Source organism: Heteronotia binoei, chromosome 15, assembly GCF_032191835.1.
Source record: "Heteronotia binoei isolate CCM8104 ecotype False Entrance Well chromosome 15, APGP_CSIRO_Hbin_v1, whole genome shotgun sequence".
NCBI lineage: Eukaryota > Metazoa > Chordata > Lepidosauria > Squamata > Gekkonidae > Heteronotia > Heteronotia binoei.
Window position 1 is genome coordinate 16851477 of NC_083237.1, and position 20731 is coordinate 16872207.

The window sequence follows — 20731 nt, forward strand, 5'->3', positions numbered from 1 at the left end:
TCCGCCCCCTTTCAGGGTGGTCAGTACTTTATATAGTCTTGATGACACATTGGGATATGTTGGCATATACACATATTAATCGGCCATTACACCCATCATTGTGAGAGTCAACTACACACTGCTGATTCATTTTGCCAGGGCAGCATCAACTGACTGCTCAAGATTTATGTCACCGAAAGAAATTTGCTTCACGTGCGCCTTGACTAGATAAATCCAATTCTGGGATTTAGGAGCCCCCTTTAGTTCTATTGTTACTTCAAGCATAATAGGATCACTGTAAAGCATAAGTGAAAGTTATGTATCTGTAACAGATAACGCTGGGGTTTTAATAATTCTCTGTCCTCTTTCTTCTCAGTCAGGCCTACCTGTGTATTAACCCTTAAAGCTGCTACTTGAGCAGGCTGAGCAGGCTTTAGGCCTTCCCAACTAGAACCATTGTCCCCACAAAAAAGTATAAAGAAACAAATACATTTCCCAAAAGGAGAACTGTGCCACTGAAATTAAGTGGAATAGCTTGGTGGAGAAGGATCCTTCAGTTCTAAAACAGTATTTTACTAGAGAGGAGCTCCAGTTTCTGAAGCTTTCAACTATTTAGACATGCCACCAAAGTAAGGGGCACAACCAAAGTAAGTCCCGCCCCCTTTTCCATGTTTTACTTTCTTGGTCTCTGTCTGCCTCTTTCTTGTGATCATATGCCATCCCTAAGACTTGTGAATGTACATTATGTCCAATCTCAGCTCTCAAGCCAAGCATCTGTGGCATAACACGTGCAGCAATCAACTCACAATCCCAGATAAAATACGAACAAACTAAGCCAGAGCAGATACCAAAACTCAAATTTTGGTTGAAAACCCAAGGAGTGTTGATGGGCTAGTCCCCATTTTCCCCAAGTTAGCGAGCAGGCATAGTAAGAAAACATACCAAATTCCCTGAGGCACTTGATTAAGACCTCCTGTTAATCTTAAATCTCTGTTGGGCCACACCAATCTGGAATCCATAGGGATTGGTCTGCTGTTGCTAAAACAACAGAGAGTCTTGGGGAACTTTGAACGAGTATTGTATGTATTGCTGAAGAAGTTTTCATGGGAGGTTCTGGACAGGGCTGGCCTGTCACTAGGCAAGCTAGGTGACTGCCTAGGGTGCCAGCCTTCTGGGGGTCACAAATTGGGCACCCCCCCATGAGACTCAGTGACATTATCAGTTCGAGGGGGGGGTGCCAGTAGTTAGCCTTGCCTAGGGTGCCAGACAGTCTAGGGCTGGCCCTGATTCTGGATCACACACAAGGCTGCTGAAATGGGCAATTAGGGGAACAGAATTTCAGGGGACTTTGGCAGTCTGAGGAACCATAGAGCAGAACAAGTCATATGATCGGTTGTCACATGACATTGGAGTTGAATCCAGGTGAAGCCAGGAGGTCTATGCCTGGGCCTGTGAATTCGACATGGGTCCTGAAAGTCCACAGGGAAAATTTCAGGGTGCGCTTCCATGATCAGACTTGCCTCTAAACTCTCTGGTCTAACAGTCATAGTCTGCCACTCTTGGGCAATCAGAACCAATAAAGCAAGATGCCAGCGGTCAACCTTTCTCTCCAAAGTCTCGCCTTCGAAGCACCTTGACTACTGCACCGTGGACATCTTTATTCCGCAGTGTATAAATTATTGGGTTAAGCAGGGGAGTGACCACAATGTAAAAGATGGCAATTTTCTTGTCCAAATCAGAACCTGAGCCCAACCCAGGCCGCATGTACATTGTGATGACAGTACCGTAGAACACCGTGACCACTATCAGGTGGGAGGCGCAGGTGGAAAATGCCTTGCGCCGTCCCGCCGTTGTCCTCATTTTTAATACTGAGGATAGAATGAGCCCATAAGAAGTCAGAATAACAGACAAGGGACCCAAGAGGATTAGTGCCGCCGTCCCGAAAACAACCTTTTCCGTGATACGGGTTTCAGCGCATGCAAGTTTCAACACAGCTGGCAACTCACAGACAAAGTGGTTAACGTGGCTGGAGCCACAGAAAGGATGGTGAAAGGTGCAGCTCACATTTATCGTCGCCAGGAGGATGCCTACTCCCCAGCAGAAGGAAGCCAGCTGCAACTGGCGCCACCTGTCCATGACAATTGCATATAGCAAGGGGTGGCAGATGGCCAGGTAGCGATCATAGGCCATGGCGCTCAGCAGAACGCATTCAGTGCCACCCAAGGTCAGTATCAAGTGCATCTGAACTGCACAGCCGATGAAGGAGATGGTTCGGTTTCCAGACAGAAGGTTGAACAGCGCCTGGGGCAACGTGCTGGTGACATAACAAATCTCCAGGCCTGCGAGGTGAGTGAGGAAAAAATACATGGGGGTATGGAGGCGGAAGTCGGCCCGCACTAGTACGATGACCATTCCATTACCCACCAGGGTGAGTGAGTAGATGACAAGGATGACCACAAAGAGCAGAACCTGCATCTTGCGGTGGTAGGTGAATCCCAGCAAGGTGAACTCCTTGACAGAGGTGAGGTTCTGAGTCACCATTCTGGTTTCTTGCCTGCAGAGAAAGGATGAAAGTGGAAGTCACTGTCTCTGAGAATTAAAAAGGTAAAGGTAGTCCCCTGTGCAAGCACCAGTCATTTCTGACTCTGGGGTGACGTTGCTTTCACAACGTTTTCATGGCAGACTTTTTTACGGGGTGGTTTGCCATTGCCTTCCCCAGTCCTCTACCCTTTCCCCCCAGCAAACTGGGTCCTCATTTTACCGACCTTAGAAGGATGGAAGGCTGAGTCAACTTTGAGCTGGCTACCTGAACCCAGCTTCCACTGGGGTTGAACTCAGGTCGTGAGCAGAGCTTAGGACCGCAGTACTGCAGCTTTACTGCTCTGCGCCATGGGGCTCTTTGTCCCTGAGAATAGGACAACCTTAAGAAGAAAAAGAAGACTGCAGATTTATACCTCGCCCTTCTCTCTGAATCTGAGACTCAGAGCTGCTTACAATTTCCTATATCTCTCCCCCCCCCCGCCCAGGTTTCCTTTACCTGCCCTAACTGTGAGGGGGAATCCTTTATTTGTTCTTCATATCCCTCCCCCACTTTTAAAATGATTTCTTTAGGAATGGACTTAATTACTTGTGGGTAGAAATTCTGTAGCAGAAAAACGTGATTTCTCATGGAGTATGTAGAAGGCAGAAAGGATCGCCTGCACTATGAAATCAGGATCTCTCTCCCTCTCTTGGCTGTTTCCAGGGTAGTGGGAAACAGGAACTCTTTTGCCTTAAGTGTGAATGGGTTCTTTGGAGTCTCCACAGATATTTGTGGCTTGCCTTTAAGAGAGGCAGATGCCATCATTTGAGGAGACCCTCTTTTGCATCATGACCCTTACAGGACTTCCACATGGTCAGCACAAAACATGGTTTGTAGCCTGGAGAAGTCAGAGGAAAAGTGAGCCCATATTTTAGCCAAGTTTTATTGTCCATACTGTCCCTGACCATGGAGTATGGCTATAGGAAGTGACCACACAGAAATTCCTTCCTTCCTTCCTTCCTTCCTTCCTTCCTTCCTTCCTTCCTTCCTTCCTTCCTTCCTTCCTTCCTTCCTTCCTTCCTTCCTTCCTTCCTTCCTTCCTGTGAGCTCTTGGAGAGGATCTCTCAGAGAAAGGGCAATGCAAACAGCTTCTTCACAAAGCAGCTTCTTCTTTTCCTTAACTAGTCATAGTTTGCTTCTTCTCCTCAGAGGAGAATCCAGCACAGTTGATAACATTAGTCACCCCTCCTCCATTTTATGCCCACACCAAACACTGAGAAGAAGTGACTGACCAAAATCACCCAGTGAGCTTCCCTGGCACACGTGAAGATTCAAACCTGGGCCTGCTAGATCCTAATCCAGCTCTCTGACAGCATCACTATGAGGAGTATTGAAGACTTAAAATGCCCTTGATGTTGGCTACCTGTGTACAGTGCCTTACCTGCATCAGTTAAAATAACCTGTTATCTGAATACCCAGTTACATAGAATCTTACCTGCTTTCTCACAGGTGTTCCTCTACAACCACAAGGGAAGCTTGCGAACCACCCAGCAGAGCGAATTGACTTCAGATATTTAATTCAAGATGAAGGGAAACTCTTTGGAAGGTCAGGGGACTAGCAGAGTGGCCATGAAGAAAATTAGCAGCATTTCTCAAATGGGAGCAATAGCTGGTGGATTCTTTCCCCATGCTCTGAAAGCTGCCTGCAGTATTATCTGAGTAGCTTAAAAGTTTCATGCCTGTATGAACATGTCTCAAATTTCCTAGGTAGAAAAATGACCAGAAGTACCAAAAGCTCCTCTGGGTTGAGTTACGGACCATGGACACATGCTGCCGCAGAAGATATTGGACACATTTTCTGCTTAGTTTGTTACCGTTAGCTTATCAGGGTCTTTGTTTCTGTGAGAAATGCATAAGCAAATAAAATAAGTCAGTAGGACAACTGTTGACCAGCTATTTTGCTTCCAGGGCAGAAGCTCCTTGATGCTGTGAAATGGTCCATTTAGCTAGCATCATCTTCTCTAGCAGCATCTTTCCAAGGGTTCAGGTAGATGGCCTTCCAAGCCAGCTTCCCAGAGATCCTTTAGCTGAAAATATGAGGAACCTCATACATGCAAAGCCCTAACTCTTTGCCCAGGAACCAGCCTCCCAAACCATTTTTGCCAATATGCCTACAACCAGTTTGCAGATACTCCAGTTTGGCTTCTTCCACTGCTTAAGAAATCTCAGTTTTGGAAGACATGGCAGCAAGCTGCTCGGAGTTTTCTGGGTTTTTTTCCTTCCTGGAGCTTCTCAAATATTTGAGAATTCAGGAAGATGATGAAGACTGTAGATCAGCTCTCCTGGGACTACTCCAGTCCCTTGATAGCTTTGGATGATTAATAGTTGTTTGTTAGCTCAACCTCTTGGGTCTGTTGAGAAAGCTCCATAATTAGCTATTTGAAGGGGGAAGGAAGAAGAAGAAGAAGAAGAAGAAGAAGAAGAAGAAGAAGAAGAAGAAGAAGAAGAAGAAGAAGAAGAAGAAGAAGAAGAAGAAGAAGAAGAAGAAGAAGAAGAAGAAGAGATTGTATTTATATTCCGCCCTCCACTCTGAATCTCAGAGTGGCTCACAATCTCCTTTATCTTCCTCCTCCACAACAAACACCCTGTGAGGTGGGTGGGGCTGGAAGAGCCCTCTCAGAAGTTGCCTTTTCAAGGACAGCTCTGTGATAGCTATGGCTGATTCATGGCCATTTCAGCAGGCGCAAGTGGGGGAGTGGGGTATCAAGCCCAGTGCTCCCAGATAAGAGTCCACTCACCAAGCATCCTACAAATCAATAATGCAGGGGCCCTTGTCTCACTCATATTGTGCAATACAAGCTACAATGTATGGGCCAAGAGCCGCCCAAAATGATATAGTAGGTAATGCAGCAAAACCTTTTCCTCCTTGAAAGGTGCACGCCTATGCATTATGTCTGAACGTGGAAGCCCATTCTGATTGGTAGTTTGTGCTCTTTGTGATGTCATCAAGGTGGTCGAAGCCAATTTTTCCTGCCATTTGTAAACTGAGGTGTCACTTGTGAACCAAGTGACCGATTTCAAATTTTAAAGCATTTTAAGGTGCGTTAGGCATTCGGTACATCAGCCAGATAGCCAAATTCTCCCCAACATCCCACACCAGACCTGCACACTCAATGCCGGTGATCTCCAGGGCCAGGAGTGCCTGGAAGGAGTAAGTATGAAGAGCACCATCCCGCCCATTAGTCTGTGCTTGGTGGTGGACCGAGAACCCGGGGGGAGCTACTTAGGAGAGAGCTACTGTCTTCCCGTCTCGCACCCAGGTCTCAGTCACGCAGGCCAGGTCCATTTTCTGCTCAAGCAGATAGTCTTGTAGGACTGCAGTCTTATTATTTATGGACCTAGCGTTGCACAGCACCAAGGACAGAGGCAAGCACTTCCACTTGGCCTCCATACCTGCCATCGTTGGGATGGGACACAGGCTGGAAGGGGAGCATGCCCTCCTGTGTCTCAGCTTCCTTCCTTTCCCATTATGCCTGTTCCCACCGCTATACTTGCCCCTCCCCAGGAGCACTGGTATCCCTTGGGCTAATTCCTTCCAAAGTCAGAGCCCTCCCCTCCTCCCCCAATGTTTCTGCCTGATTTTGCACAAGCTGCTGCAGGGCTGTGACTCACCCCGCCTCTTTCCCGCAGCAAGCAGAAACTGGTTTTCAGAGGATCTTGCTTGCTGCGGGAAAGAGGTGAGGCAAGTCGCAGCCCTGTGGCAGCTTGTGTGAAATTGGAAGGAAGTGTTGGGGGTGGGGAATAATTCCAATGCTGGAACAAGCGTAATGGGGAATTGGTCTGGGTCTCCTTTCTTCATTTCATGGGCTAAATGGCTAAATGCATGTAATAAGAACCCACACAAAGAAATACACTGAAAAGCATATTTAGCTATTATTTATTGTTATTAGGAGAAATAATAAATACTTCAATTTTTTCTCCATATTATTTGCTCCTTTCTGTTCAGTTGAGGTTTAAGTAATATAATGTAACACTTTGGACAAAATATGCATGCCAATAAACCAGCACTGGAAGCCAAGATGGAGAAGATCTCCACAGCCACTGTGTATTTCCCTTTGGTGCTCAGATAGCTGGGAACAAAACACAGCCAAACACTGCAGAACACCAACATACCAAAGGTGATGAATTTGGTTTCATTAAAACAGTCTGGCAGTTTCCTTGCTAGGAAAGCCACGTTCAAACTTACGATGGAAAGAAGTCCAATGTAGCCGAGAACAATAAAGAACATAGTGGCAGACCCTTTGTTGCATTCGGCGACTATTTCTCCTCTAACAGACTGTGTGTCCAAATTGGGGAAAGGAGGGGAGGTTCCCAGCCACAGCATACAAAAGCCTACTTGAAGAAGGGAGCCGGAAAAGATAATGGAGTTGGCCAGTCTTCTTCCCACCCACTTCCTCATGCTGGACCCTGGCTTGGTGGCCACGAAAGCCACCACCACAGTGATGGTTTTGGCCAGTATGCAAGAAACAGCCAGTGAGAAGATGATGCTGAAAGCTGACTGGCAGAGTAAGCAGGTCATCTTTGTAGGTTGTCCAAGGAAGAGCAAAGAGCAGAGGAAGCAGAGCAGGAGGGAGACGAGAAGAATATAGGTGATCTCTCGGTTGTTGGCTTTGACAATGGGGGTATCTTTGTAATTAATGAAAGTTTGGAGTACTAAGGCTGTGATTAGGGCAAAACCAATGGCTACTGAGTCTAAACTGATTCCTAAAGGTTCTTTATAAGACAAAAAGCTTATTATCTTGGGTATGCAGTCATCTTGGTTCTTGTTTGGGTACTGATCATCTGGGCAATTGAGACAGTTGTCCATGTCTGGAAGGGGGGAAAAAAGAGAAAGACGGCCCACCTGAATGCGCCACCAGATGCAGACATCTAGAAACACATGCTGTTACTGGATGATTTTTTCTGATGTTTTTTTTGCTATCTCTTCATTGTGCTTAAGAGGAGCCCTGTGGCACAGAGCTGCAGTATTGCAGTCGGAGCCCCCTGCTCACGACCTGAGTTCAATCCCAGCAGAAGCTGGGGTTTCAGATAGCCGGCTCGAGGTTGACTCAGCCTTCCATCCTTCCGAGGTCAGTAAAATGAGTGCCCAGCTTGCTGGGGGGAAAGTGAAATGACCGGGGAAGGCAATGGCAAACCATCTAGTAAAAAGGTCTGCTGTGAAAACGTGAAAGCAGCGTCACCCCAGAGTCGAAAACAACTGGTGCTTGCACAGGGGACCTTTCCTTTTTCTTTTTATTGTCCTTAAAACACTTAGCACTTCCATTGTGTTCAATTGTTATTTTACCCAATAACAAAGCATGCTTACCTGCCTTTTCATTTCTGTAAGTAGCAAATAAAGAACAGGCAACGAGGACCTTCCCTTAAATCCTTGTCACCTTCTAAATGAAACACAACTCTGCATATAGAGATACTAAAAACTATTGACATGTTGGGTCAATATGGCAATACAAGTTGCTGACCAATGCAAAGAATTCCTTGGGGAAGTCTTGATTACTCCAGTTCCATCCTACCTCAATGAAGATTTGGGACCATATGAAAAAGATCTAGTTCAAATAATCTCATCGTTAATTCCACCCCCCACCCCCCATTACTCTATGCCATTCATGCCCATCGTTAAGGAATGTCTCCCTGCTGAGTTATCACACTCCATAGATTGGGTGTGTGTAATGGAAAAATAATGAAAAGCCAGGTACCTACAAAAGTGCTATTCATATCATCAAAGGAGTGAAAGTTTCAACCACCAGCAATCTTTCCCATCACAAAGTGTGTCCATAGTTTATCGAACCAGAGGTAAAGGGTAACATTATGATTTAGTGGTTTAGATATTTTCAGGTCGGGGATAGGATAGAAACCATGAGAAGAAAAGGCTGCTCCTTGTTCCTGTTTTCAGTTTTTCAGATTATCTCCAAGGAAAATTATGGGAATTCGAGAGACCTCCTTTCTTATCTTCTATCTACAGTATTCTCATAAAGGTCTTTACAAAAGGGCAGACATTCATGCAGGAGGAATGGGGACTGGATCTGGGTATGGAACTTTCACTTACCAAATGGCATCAGGTTTGGAACTTGGGTGCTTGCTCCTTAATTTTATTTTATTTTTTAAATATTCAGCTTCAGGTTCTTAAAATGCAGACCAGGTGATACTGTACTCCCTCTAAGTTACATAAAATAAATAAGAGCATTAGTCCACTGTGTTGGAAGGGACGCGGTCAAGTTGGTACATTCCGACACTGTTGGTGGGACTGTCCCATCATCCAGGGATTCTGGTAAGACGTCTTAGCTAGGATTGGTAGAATAGCAGAACAGGTCATCCCTCCTACCTTGGATCTAGCCCTGCTAGAACTGTGGTCTCCCTGAATAAGGGTAAGAAGATTATGATTTCTGTCTTACTGGTGGTGGTGAGGTTAGCCATTGCTTCCAAATGGAAAGCCAAGGAAGCACAAACTTTAGAACTTTGGTTCAATAAACTATGGACACACTTTGTGATGGGAAAGATCGCTGGTGGTCTAAACTCTCACTCCTGTGATGATATGAACAGTTCTTTTGTAGGTACTTGGCTCACAGTTCTGCAATATTTAGCTGAGAATGAGATTATTCCATTTAATATACACTTCCGGGACTGGATTTATATCTGAGTGATTGGTCATCAACAGTTTCTCTGTTGGCATTCTGGGAAAGAAATGCCTTCTTTTTGACCCAGGTTTATTAGCAATAGAATAATTAACAGGCATTCTCACATTCTGAAATGTTACTGTTTTATGGCTTCCCACGCTAATTCAACCCAGATCAAAGGTTTTCTGAATTTGTTAATTTTACTATTCTGCTGTTGGTTTTTAACTTTGTACCACTTGGCATTCCAAACCCCACCAACTATATGTGGTTCTGCTTACTGTACCTCATTCCTCGTCTGAAGAAGTGTGCATGCACACGAAAGCTTACGTTCTGAATAAAACTAAGTTGGTCTTCAAGGTGCAATTGACTCCTATTTTGACTTAATGCCCCTAATAGCAGGAATATGGTACTTGCCTTCCCTTTGCTATGTAGGTGTTATCACTTCTTTCCTTTACCTGTCCCCCCCCCCCACAATTATATGTGTTTTTAATGAAATAAAAATGAATTTGTTTTTTAAAAAAGGGGGGGGGGGATACAAGGTGCTAGCCAATGCAGATAATCCCTTTGGGAAGTCATGATTGCTCTAGTCCCATCCTATATGCGCTAGGGTGACCAACCTCCAGGTGTCTCATGGAGATCTCCTAGAATTAGAACTCATTCTCAGGTGACAGAGAACAGTTCCCCTAGAGAAAATGGCTGATGGTGGGCTATATGGCATTATACCCCTGCTCCTCCCCAAACCCGTACCTCCTCAGGCTCCGAATTTCCCGGATTTCCAGATATTTCCTAACCCAGAGCTGGCAAACTTAATATGCACACTTGATTTCTCACCACATGTGACCCACATCGGAAATGTGTAATGAATGGACAGCCTTGGAAGCATGAACTTTGTGTTGATCCTTTTCCCAAAGTGTCTGATTCTGTGCAGAAATAGCCCTAACCTTACCTGTAGGAATGATACAGAGCCCTGGTTTACCAAATTACTGTGCACACAGTATGGCATGTTGGCATTAGACATATTATCATTGGAATTATCACCACATGCAGAAGAAGCTGTTTTGGAATTATCATCACATGCAGGCACCACCTACCCTTCTGGTTTGAAATCATCCCATCTGGGCACAGATCACAATCATAGCAGCAAAATTTCTCGCCTTCCTTCTTTTTCTTGAGGTATCCAGGAGGGCAGTGGTCACTACACAAAGAAAGAGGAGGCACCTATCCCAAAATATGAAAAGATTTTAGGATGGGCCTCAAGAACCATTATTTAGTGTTTAGAAAGAAATACAGGAATGAACAACTGAAATGGAATGATGGAGAACATGATGGGTTGGATCCAATGCTAACCCTAGAGCCTTTGTCTGAGGCAAAGAAACTCCCCCTGGCACAAATGCCCATTCTGATTCAAGAGGTTGTTTGCCAGCAGGAGTGCTGAGGCACCATTTGTCAGGGGAACAGAACGCAGATGTGTCAAATGCCTCAGTTTCCTCAAGTGTTTCCTCAGGAATCTCCTTGGCAACCAGCAATAGTACCACAAATCTCAGAAAATAGCAAATAAAAAATGTGGTGGACTTTTTGCAGGCTACCACAGACTTTCAAAATGCCCCCCTCTTGCATTCTGTTCTGAGGAATTGGCTTCACTGGGCCTGAAACTCCAGACTGTAAAATTCCTGGAGATTTGGGGGTGGAATCTGGGGAGGGCAGGGGCCTCAGTGGAGTATAATTCCATAGAGTTGGAAGGGGTAATACAGTCCATCTAGTTCAACACCCTGCTCCATGCAGGATCAGCCTAAAGCATCTCTGACAAATAATCATCCAGCTGCGTTTTGAAGACTGCCAATGAAGGGGTGCTCACCACCATCCTAGGCAACTGGTTCCACCTCCAAACTACTCTGACTGTAAAAAAAAATGTTTCCTAATATCCAGCCGGTACCATTCTGCTTGTAATTTGAGCCTATTGCTTTGGGTCCTATCCTCGGCTGTGAAGTGGAACAGCTCCTTGCCCTCCTCTAAATGACAGTCTTTCAAATATTGAAAGAGAGTGATCATGTCCCCCCTCAATCTTTTCTCCTCCAGACTGAACATTCCCTTAGCCCTCAGTCTTTCCACATAGGGGTCTTCCTCTAGGGCACTCCCCCAAAGATACTGTTTTCTCCAGAGGAAATGACTTTCGTGGTCTGGAGATCAGTTGTAACTCAAGGATGTCTCCAGGTCCCACCTGGAGGTTGGCAACCCAAACACCACACTAAGCACTGGCGAAGGGGAGAGCAAGATGGGGTACCTGGAGAGTGGGATAATGAGCATCCAGCAGGAAGCTGAAGCTAACAGGAAGAAAGGAAGCAGGAAGCTGAAGACAGTATGTGGGAATGGAATATCCCCTCCTATGCAATTCCTCTATAATAATAATAATAACATTTTATTTATATCCCGCCCTCCCCGCCGAGGCAGGCTCAGGGCGGCTTACAACCTCAGGGGTCCATCGCTTGTAAAAGGCATGATCCAATAAAAATAAATAAATTCTTACAAACCAAGGAACAGCTAAATAATAACATCTGAAAAATAACACCAAAGCATGCCGGAAAATCCCACCGTAAATTAATGCTACTCCCTTTAGAGATTAAAACCCTTCTTCTCAAGGAAGGTCCTACAAGTTGCAGGAAAACTTAATAGCAAAGCTTTCTGTCTAATCTTTGTGGTGAGAGGGTTCCTGAAGGTTGGTCCACCAAGCAGGCTCTGTTTCCCACAGCTGTTTATCTTTGCAGTAGGAGGGAACCACTAATAAATAGTATACAACAGGGGTGGCCAAACTTGCTCAATGGAAGAGCCACAGATAATAAATGTCAGATGTTTGAGAGAAGCGAGGGAGGGGAGAGGGAGGGGAGAGGGAGGGAGGGAGGGAGGAAGGAAGGAAGGAAGGAAGGAAGGAAGGAAGGAAGGAAGGAAGGAAGGAAGGAAGGAAGGAAGGAAGGAAGGAAGGAAGGAAGGAAGGAAGGAAGATAAATGGATGGTGAGAGAGGTGAAAAGAAAGCAACTTTAAATACATTCTCCGAGCTGCTGGCTGACTTGGCTTGGAGAAGTGAGTTAAAGAAACAAATGCCTCCTCCAAGCTGGCCAACGGGGTGGTGGGGGCTTTGAGAGCCACACAATGTGTGTGGAAGAGCCACATGTGGCTCCCGAGCTGCAGTTTGGCCATCTCTGGTATACAACTTTCTGCCCAACAAATCATCCTTACACAGAATATGGTGTCCCATGAGAATGTCCTAGAATCCACACCTGGTTAAAATGCCTTTGCCACACAATTAAATCTTCATGAATGATGAATTTGTTTCTTCTGGGATCCACTCTCCCAACTTTCTTTCTAAGGAAAGAGTTGTTTGGGAATATGATCATGTTCATTATATCATATCCAGTTTCTGTTTCTCTGTTATCATTAAAGGACACAGATTTTCCTGCTGAGTCATTAAATGAAATTCCTTGAAGAGACAGGTGTACCTTGTTGAAAGAAAAGGGAGGGGGAGCAGTAACAAGATATAGAAACTGGTATCAAGATTTCGGAACATGTACGGTCAGGACTTTTTTTGTAGCAGGAACTCCTTTGCATATTAGGGCGCACTCCTCCAATGTTCCCTCTAAGCTGTGTTAGTGTGAGCTGGCTCACAGTTTTTTAGCCTCCAGCCTCACACATTTTTGTCTCAGCTCAGGAAAAATGGCCCTAGAGCAAATGAATGTGTGCAGTAGTTCACAACTTTAATGCCAGTAGCTCATGAAGCAGAAGTTTTGCTCACAAGACTCCACAGCTTAGAGGGAGCATTGCATAGGGTTGCCAATCCCCAGGCGGGGGCAGGGGATCCCCCAGTTTGGAGACCCTCCCCCCGCTTCAGGGTCGTCAGAAAGCAGGGGGAGGAGAGGGAAATGTCTGCTGGGAACTCTATTATTCCCTATGGAGATTTATTCCCATAGAAAATCATGGAGAATTGATCTGCGGGTATCTGGGGCTCTGGGGGGGGGCTGTTGTTTGGGGGTAGAGGCACCACATTTTCTGTATAGCATCTAGTGCCTCTCCCCAAAATACCCCCCAAGTTTCAAAAAGATTGGACCAGGGGGTCCAATTCTATGAGCCCCAAAAGAAGCTGCCCCCATCCTTCATTATTTCCTATGGAAGGAAGGAATTGAAAAGGTGTGCCATCCCTTTAAATGTGATGGCCAGAACTCCCTTGGAGTTCATTTATGCTTGTCACACACTGGCTCCTGGCTCCTCCCCTAATGTCTCCTGGCTCCACCCCCAAATTCTCCTGGCTCCACCCCCAAAGTGGAAGCCAAGCAGTTTCTAAGCACATGCTGGGAAAGTGAAAGTAACTGATCTGCCAAGTAGATCATCTAAAGTGACAGAAGGTGGCTGGTTGCCAGATTGCATCAGCCTGGACAATGTCAGCATGACTCAGCAGCAAGCTGATTGGTCACCTGGGTGGATGAATTGTATAAATGTACAGAGACACTTTACTGTGTGTGGGTTACATATGGTGGAGTTGCATCGGAGCATTCTGTCGGTTTGGAGAGTGGAGGTGTAAATAAATTGTATATAGTAGTTTTATCACTGCTGTGTGCAAGCCTTCATTCTTTGCGTCACTAAAGACCACCCTCACTAAACACAGGCGCATCAACACAAAGTCTCCAGATATTTCTTGAACTGGACTTGGCAACCCTAACATTGCACCCCTCTTATGTAGCCAATCCTCCAAGAGCTTAGAGGGCTCTTATTCCAGGGCCTACTGTAAGCTCTTGGAGGATTGGCTATTACAGAGGAGTGTGGCCTAATATGCAAAGGAGTTCCTCCAACAAAAAAAAGACCTGTGTATGGTAGTAGTAAATATATATTTCATGCTGTTTCACTCAGATCTAACTAACAACAATTTAGCATTCATAGGTTACTGCAGCTCCACATTATTCAGGTTCTGTGTCTAGGAAAAGATAAAGGTAAAGGTAGTCCCCTGTGCAAGCACCGATCGTTTCTGACTCTGGGGTGATGTCGCATCACGATGTTTTCATGGCAGACTTTTTATGGGGTGGTTTGCCATCACCTTCCCCAGTCATCTACACTTTCCCCCCAGCAAGCTGGGTACTTATTTTACTGACCTCGGAAGGATGGATGGCTGAGTCAACCTTGAGCCGGCTACCTGAATCTGGCTTCTGCTGGGATTGAGCTCGTGAACAGAGCTTGGACTGCAATACTGCAGCTTAACCACTCTGTGCCACGGGGCTCATCTACGAAGAGATATGCAGCTACAAAACACTGACATTAGATAATGTATTCAACACCATTTTGCCATGTAGAAGAAAGCTGGACTCTGTCTCACCAGGTACTCATCTGTTCATTGACAGAATGGAGTTATACAGGGAAGACAATACCTGCCAAGACTGGAGAACTTGAGGTTCAGCTCTATTATATCTCACTGTTGTTCTCTGATCAGACATTGACTGCAAAGCATATGCCACAGCATAGACAGCGTTACGGATACCATAACCATAGCTAGTCACGTTGGTTTCAAAAACAGCCGTAGGAAGGCTCTCCAGCCTCTCCTCCCCGGTACATGCTTCGTTGACTCCCACTGGTTCTGTGGGATTGGGAAATGAACAGTCAAATGCTTGTGCCCAGAAATCCTTGACGAAACCATCTCCTTGTACCCAATAAGGTTTTACAACCTGAAGATATTCCTGGAATTCTAGAAAGTCAATCGATTGCATTTGAAAGGAAATTGCACCTTGAAAGAATTCGAAATCGGCACGCCTTAGAAAACCCGTTGATGCAAAATCAGTCTCGCCCATCATAATCCATACCTTTCTTAATAACTCGCTTTCTTTATATCCTGGGTCTCCTATAAACAACAAAAAACTCATTATGTTAATGGTCAAAGCTTCTCCATAGAGGATAAATGCATGGGCTTTGTTCTCTGTGAAAGGTACGTAGACGTCCGCCACAAAATCATTAACATCACCCAAATTGTTCCAGTTTGTTTGCTGAGGGATTCTTCCTGTGACAGATGGACAGATTCCATATTGAGAGAACAACGGCTCCACAGTCTTTAGGAAACGGGCTCCAGAGTCACTGTCCACAACAAAGAGTCCTACCCATGTCCATCCGAAATGAAGAAGCAGATGAATCATAGCCATATACAGATGTGATTCGTTAGGAACCAGGCGGTAAAAGGAAGGGAACTCTTCTGTGTCCCTCTCCACTGGGGCAAATGACCCATATGTCAGCTAGAAGGAAATGTGAAGATATACTAGAAACATAGTAAGACAAATGGGTGTGTGTGTATATGGTTGCTTAAAGAATACATTTTTCCTAAAAGAAAGAATGAAGAGCCTCTCACTGTATTCCATTTTTAAAGCCCAAGGGGGGAGAAGGTAAACCCATGGCCTAGCTGGGGTCATCCCTGAGCTCCCTCCCTGGTAATGTGTTTCTCCCATATGACTCTGGTACTGAGAGGCCCTTGAAGAGCCTCACAGGTACATTTTACTTAAAAACCCAGATGAAGTCAGTTACCCTTCTGGAATCTGCACTACTCCTCTGAAACGTCACCACACACACACACACATCTTACCTGTGGAGTCTTGTAAAGTCCTAAGATATCTGCCATGCGGAGAGAGACCTCCCTACTGAGTCCCCCAATAACAGCTATCACATTTCTCTGGATGTCACATTTGTAGTTGGGGGAAAACGCGTGACCTTTAAAGAGCAAGTCCAGAGTGGTCCGATAGGCCATCCTCTCATCATAGTAGCTGTCATAGATACGGAAACCAAGAGTGGCGTTGGGCAAGATCTTGGGATTATTATTGATCTCATTGACTGCAAATGTCAAGGCCAGGACATGTTGGTAGAACTTGGTTATCATTCTGTAAATAGAGGTTAGCGCTCTTTAACAGAAAAAAACTTAATTTTGTTCCAAATGATTTTTGTCGTAATTATGGTCCATTCAAGGTCCTACTTTCTCACCTCTCATTTGGTATCATTATTTCTAAATTACCAAACAACACTTGATGCTACATCAAAATGCTAACTATTGAGCTATTCAGAGAATGCTGGCAAACTGCCTTTCAAATATGGCCATCCAGTTACCCTTGTCTAACATAAATGACCCCTATTTCATAGTCACTGCCCTGGTAAATTGCTGTATGCATTTGGAACATCACAACATGATTGGGAAAAGCTAAGAGGAACCAAACCTTTAAGGCATTTTTGTTTCAGAGAATCCTTTCTCTGGTATAAACAATTCTTAGGGTTTCAGTTCTCACAAAATTCACACGAGGAAGAGTGAATAGACTGCCTTACTCTGGCACCTCAAATAAATTCAGGAACGGCTGTTCTTCAAAAGACATGAGGTAAAATGGGTAAAGGATCTGAGAGAAAATCCCACCGATGAGGAAGTCCCCTGGCTGGTACCATTCATGTGGAACAGGGAGAGGATCCTTGGAAGAGCACTGTAGAGCTTTTATGTTCCACCACATGAGAACTGACAGAAATATCATTAACACTTCCGTCACCATTCCACCTGCAGATATTCTCCTCGGATGCAGACTCTCCTGTGCTCAAGTACAGCTCAGGGGACTACTTTGGATGGTCACTGCTTCAACTGACCAGCTTCATAATGGGAAACATACAGGCCTTCTTTAATCAACACAATTAAAGAGGAAAGCCTTGAATGCTAGCAAGATGGCACAGGGTCAGATTTCAGATGTTCAGAAATAAGCTTGGACACACAGAGCCTTGCCAGCCTGTTATGTTGACTACCGCTCTTGGCATCCGTGGCCAGGTGGGTGGATTTATAACCCCATTCAGGTGTAATACCCCCTTCTGGAGGCTTTTTTGAGAAGAAATTACAGTGGTTTACATAATTGTATGGGGAGATAATTCCCTCAGAGTTAGCTTTGAAGAGCCAAATTAATGTCTTGTTTTCTTCCTTTCAGAACTGCTCTCTAGACTGAAGCTGATATTGGTCTCTTTATTTCTGTTACCTTTATGTCATGCCTTTTCCCCAAGGAGTGTTAGGAGGTGATTATGGGTGGTTGTCCCCTGGTCTTCAAAACTTTGTGCTTGTGAAACTTGTGGTCTGTATGTAAGTGGATTAGAACAATAAGAATTTGTAGGATGGTGTTCAGCCCCTTCCTTGAAGAAGGATTTGAAATAGACTTAATGCCTGGCAAGCTCTGTTGAGGTGGTTTATGAATTGTCCCTTTGTCACTTCCAATTTTTTTGCACTTTGAAAGCTTTATGAATTGCACTTGCACAAGCACCTTAATGAATTGAGAAAATTCATATTGAACAAGAGCTGCGCTTTGTGTGAGACTGGATTGTTTTATTGTGAATGTTTTGCATTACATTGAGAATTCTATTCTAAAATTATATTAAGAGTTTCATTAAATATTGTTGTTATTGCGGATTTCTTAATAATTCCATTCAAGGTACATATATATTTGTATAAAAGTACTGAGGTGTTCAAAAGTAAATCCCGCCTCAATACCCAGCAGTGAAGGAATGCTTTTGAATTCTACTTCTGGCCAAAGATCTCTTTACTTTGTGTTACTTTACAACATGGAAAGTGAGTTCTAGAGCTAGGGTATTGGTGAGTGCTGGGTCAAGGTGAGACCTACGGCTCTCATACCTTTTGCTAAAATGCCACCGGAGGTATACTTGCGGGTAAAAAGAAAATCTGAGAGGGCAGTTACTATGTCCAGAATAATTTTATTGCTGATCATTTATTAGAAATATTAGAAATTTGGACAACAGTGAGCAGTTAACTGTCCCCTTAGATTGATCTGTTGGCTGCAGCAGTAATAAGCTCTCATTCACTTTGTCTTTAGGGAATGATGTATTGTTTGTACCCCAGAGCAATTTTGACTGAATTATAATACTTCAAGAAGAAGAAGAAGAAAATATTGGATTTATATCCCGCCCTCCATTCCGAGGAGTCTCAGAGCAGCTCACAATCTCTTTTACCTTCCCCCCCACAACAGACACCCTGTGAGGTGGGTGGGGCTGGAGCACAGCAGCTGCCCTTTCAAGGACAACCTCTGCCAGAGCTATGGCTGAACCAAGGCCATGCTAGCAGGTGCAAGTGGAGGAGTGGGGAATCAAACCTGGTTGCCCAGATAAGAGTCCGCACACTTAACCACTACACCAAACTGGCTATCCAGTTTGTAGTACTTTGGGGAGGGATGGTGGCTCAGTGGTAGAGCATCTGCTTGGGAAGCAGAAGGTCCCAGGTTCAATCCCTGGCATCTCCAAAAAAGGGTCCAGGCAAAAAGGTGAGAAAAACCTCAGCTTGAAACCCTGGAGAGCTGCTGCCAGTCTGAGAAGACAATACTGACTTTGATGGACCAAAGGTCTGATTCAGTATAAGGCAGCTTCATATGTTCATATGTACTTCATTACTAAAGTATTTATAAAAGACAGTCAATGAGAGCATGGGGATCAGTTAAGCAAGATTTTAATGTTTCAATTTAGTTCCCAAGCCCCACCTTTGGATCACTTTGGCCACTGCTCCATGGACATCCTTGTTTCGCAGGGTGTAAATTATGGGGTTGAGCAAAGGGGTGACCACAATATAAAAGACAGCAATTCTCTTGTCAAGGTCAGTAGCTGTACCTGACCGAGGTCTCATGTACATAGAGATGACAGTGCCATAGAATAAGGTGACCACCGCTAAGTGAGAAGCGCAAGTGGAGAAGGCCTTGCGCCGTCCGAAAGCTGACTGCATTTGTAAAACAGAGGATAGGATGAAGCTGTAGGAGGTCAGGATAACTGATAGGGGAACCAGGAGGATTAGCACAGCTGCCCCAAATATAACAGCCTCTGTAACATGAGTGTCTGCACATGCAAGTTTCAGGACTACCGGCAGCTCACAGAAGAAGTGGTTGATGTGGTTGGGGCCGCAGAAAGGGAGACGCAGGGTACATCCCACATTCATTATGGAGAGGAGGAAGCCACCTGCCCAAGAGGCAAAAACCAGCTGCAACTGGCGCCACCTGCCCATGGCAATGACGTAGACTAAGGGATGGCAGATAGCCAAGTAGCGGTCATAGGCCATGGCGCCCAGCAGAAGGCCCTCAGTGCTACCTAGAGATAAAGCAATGTACATTTGTGCAGCACAACGGGTGAAGGAGATGGCTCCATTGCCAATCAGTAGGTGAGTCAGCATCTGAGGCACTGTACTGGTGACATAACAGATTTCCAGGCTGGACAGATGTGTTAAGAAATAGTACATGGGTGTGTGGAGGTGGGAGTCCATGTGGATCAGCATGATTATCACCAGGTTCCCCACAATGGTAAGCAAGTAGACAAGGAGGATGACCACAAAAAGAAGAATCTGAGTCTTGCGGTGGTTGGAGAGTCCCACCAAGATGAACTGTGTGACAGAGGTGATGTTCTCAGTCCTCATCCTGGGCTCCTGTCTGCAGAGAAAGGAAAGAGAAACATGTTCTCAGAAAGGATCCATCATAAAAGAAGAAGCTATGCTCTGAAACACTGTAGGGGAGCAGAACTGCCTTCCAAAATTTAAGGGGAGAGGCTCTGTGGTAGAGCATCTGCTTGGCAAGCAGAAGGTCCCAGGTTCAATCCCTGGCATTTCCGGTTAAAAGGATCAGGCAATAGGTGCTGTGAGAGATGTCTACTAGAAACCCTGGAGAGCTTCTGCCAGTCTGAGTAGACAATACTGATCTTGAGGGTTCACGAGGCAACTTCATGTGTTTGTATTTCAAACCCGTTCCTTCATTTGCAGCTTTCATTAAAGAAAACTGTATTCCCCCTTTTCTTACACAGATATTAAGTGGCCTGTCCACCTCTTCCTACTTTATCCTCACAGCTGGTCTGTGAGGTAGATGAAGGTCAGACTGAAATAAACTGACACACTCTTGGTCTCCTAACAAGTTCCATGTCAACTAAGGTTTGTGAGCTTAGGTCTCTCAGACCTTTATCTGACCAAAGGACTAACATGGTTCAGTTTGAGCCACACTGAAGAGAAACGAAATCAAAATAGTGTTCCCCCCCTGCCCCGCCCAGTTGGAACAAAAGTTTTGAGAAAATAAAATTATTCCCTCAAACAAAAGGTCTGAGAAATTAAAATTATTCCCTAAACAAAACAGAGACAATGCTGGCTATAATTTCTGTATTTGTTAAGAAAACCAGCTCTGGTCTTTCTGACCAATGAGTACAAAGGAATTGCAGTGGCCAACAGTGTGCCCTATCACTGCCTTTATTGAGGTATTGTGAGTATGTCAATTTAATCAGTTATTAAATGATTGAAATCTTCCTGAAGCTGTAACATTAAGTAGCAATGAGATGTGAAATCAGATATTTACATTCCCTACACGAAAATGAGCCATAATTTGAGTGCAAATATTTTTGATATCTGAAACGATTGATGCATCACTTTAACAGTGCAACTATGCTACATAAGAAGGACTGGGGAGAATTAAGAATGTGAACGTAAGAACATAAGAGAAGCCATGTTGCATCAAGCCGATGGCCCATCCAGTCCAACACTCTGTGTCACACAGGGGCCAA

At 44.9% G+C, this 20731-nt stretch overlaps 1 protein-coding gene across 1 annotated transcript; it reads right to left on the reverse strand.

The window, feature by feature from the left end:
- Positions 1-1575: 1575 nt before the first annotated feature.
- On the reverse strand, positions 1576-19607 carry LOC132583195 (putative olfactory receptor 2W6). Its single transcript, XM_060254863.1, has 3 exons — positions 19017-19607; positions 15007-15018; positions 1576-2508 (listed from the first exon to the last, which is right to left on the reverse strand). The coding sequence occupies exons 1-3, from the start codon at positions 19605-19607 to the stop codon at positions 1576-1578; spliced, it is 1536 nt and encodes a 511-aa protein (XP_060110846.1).
- Positions 19608-20731: the final 1124 nt, after the last annotated feature.

Excerpts from the sequence above, each read along its gene's own strand:
- LOC132583195 (XM_060254863.1), bottom strand. The coding sequence starts at position 19,607 with ATGAGGACTGAGAACATCACCTCTGTCACACAGTTCATCTTGGTGGGA.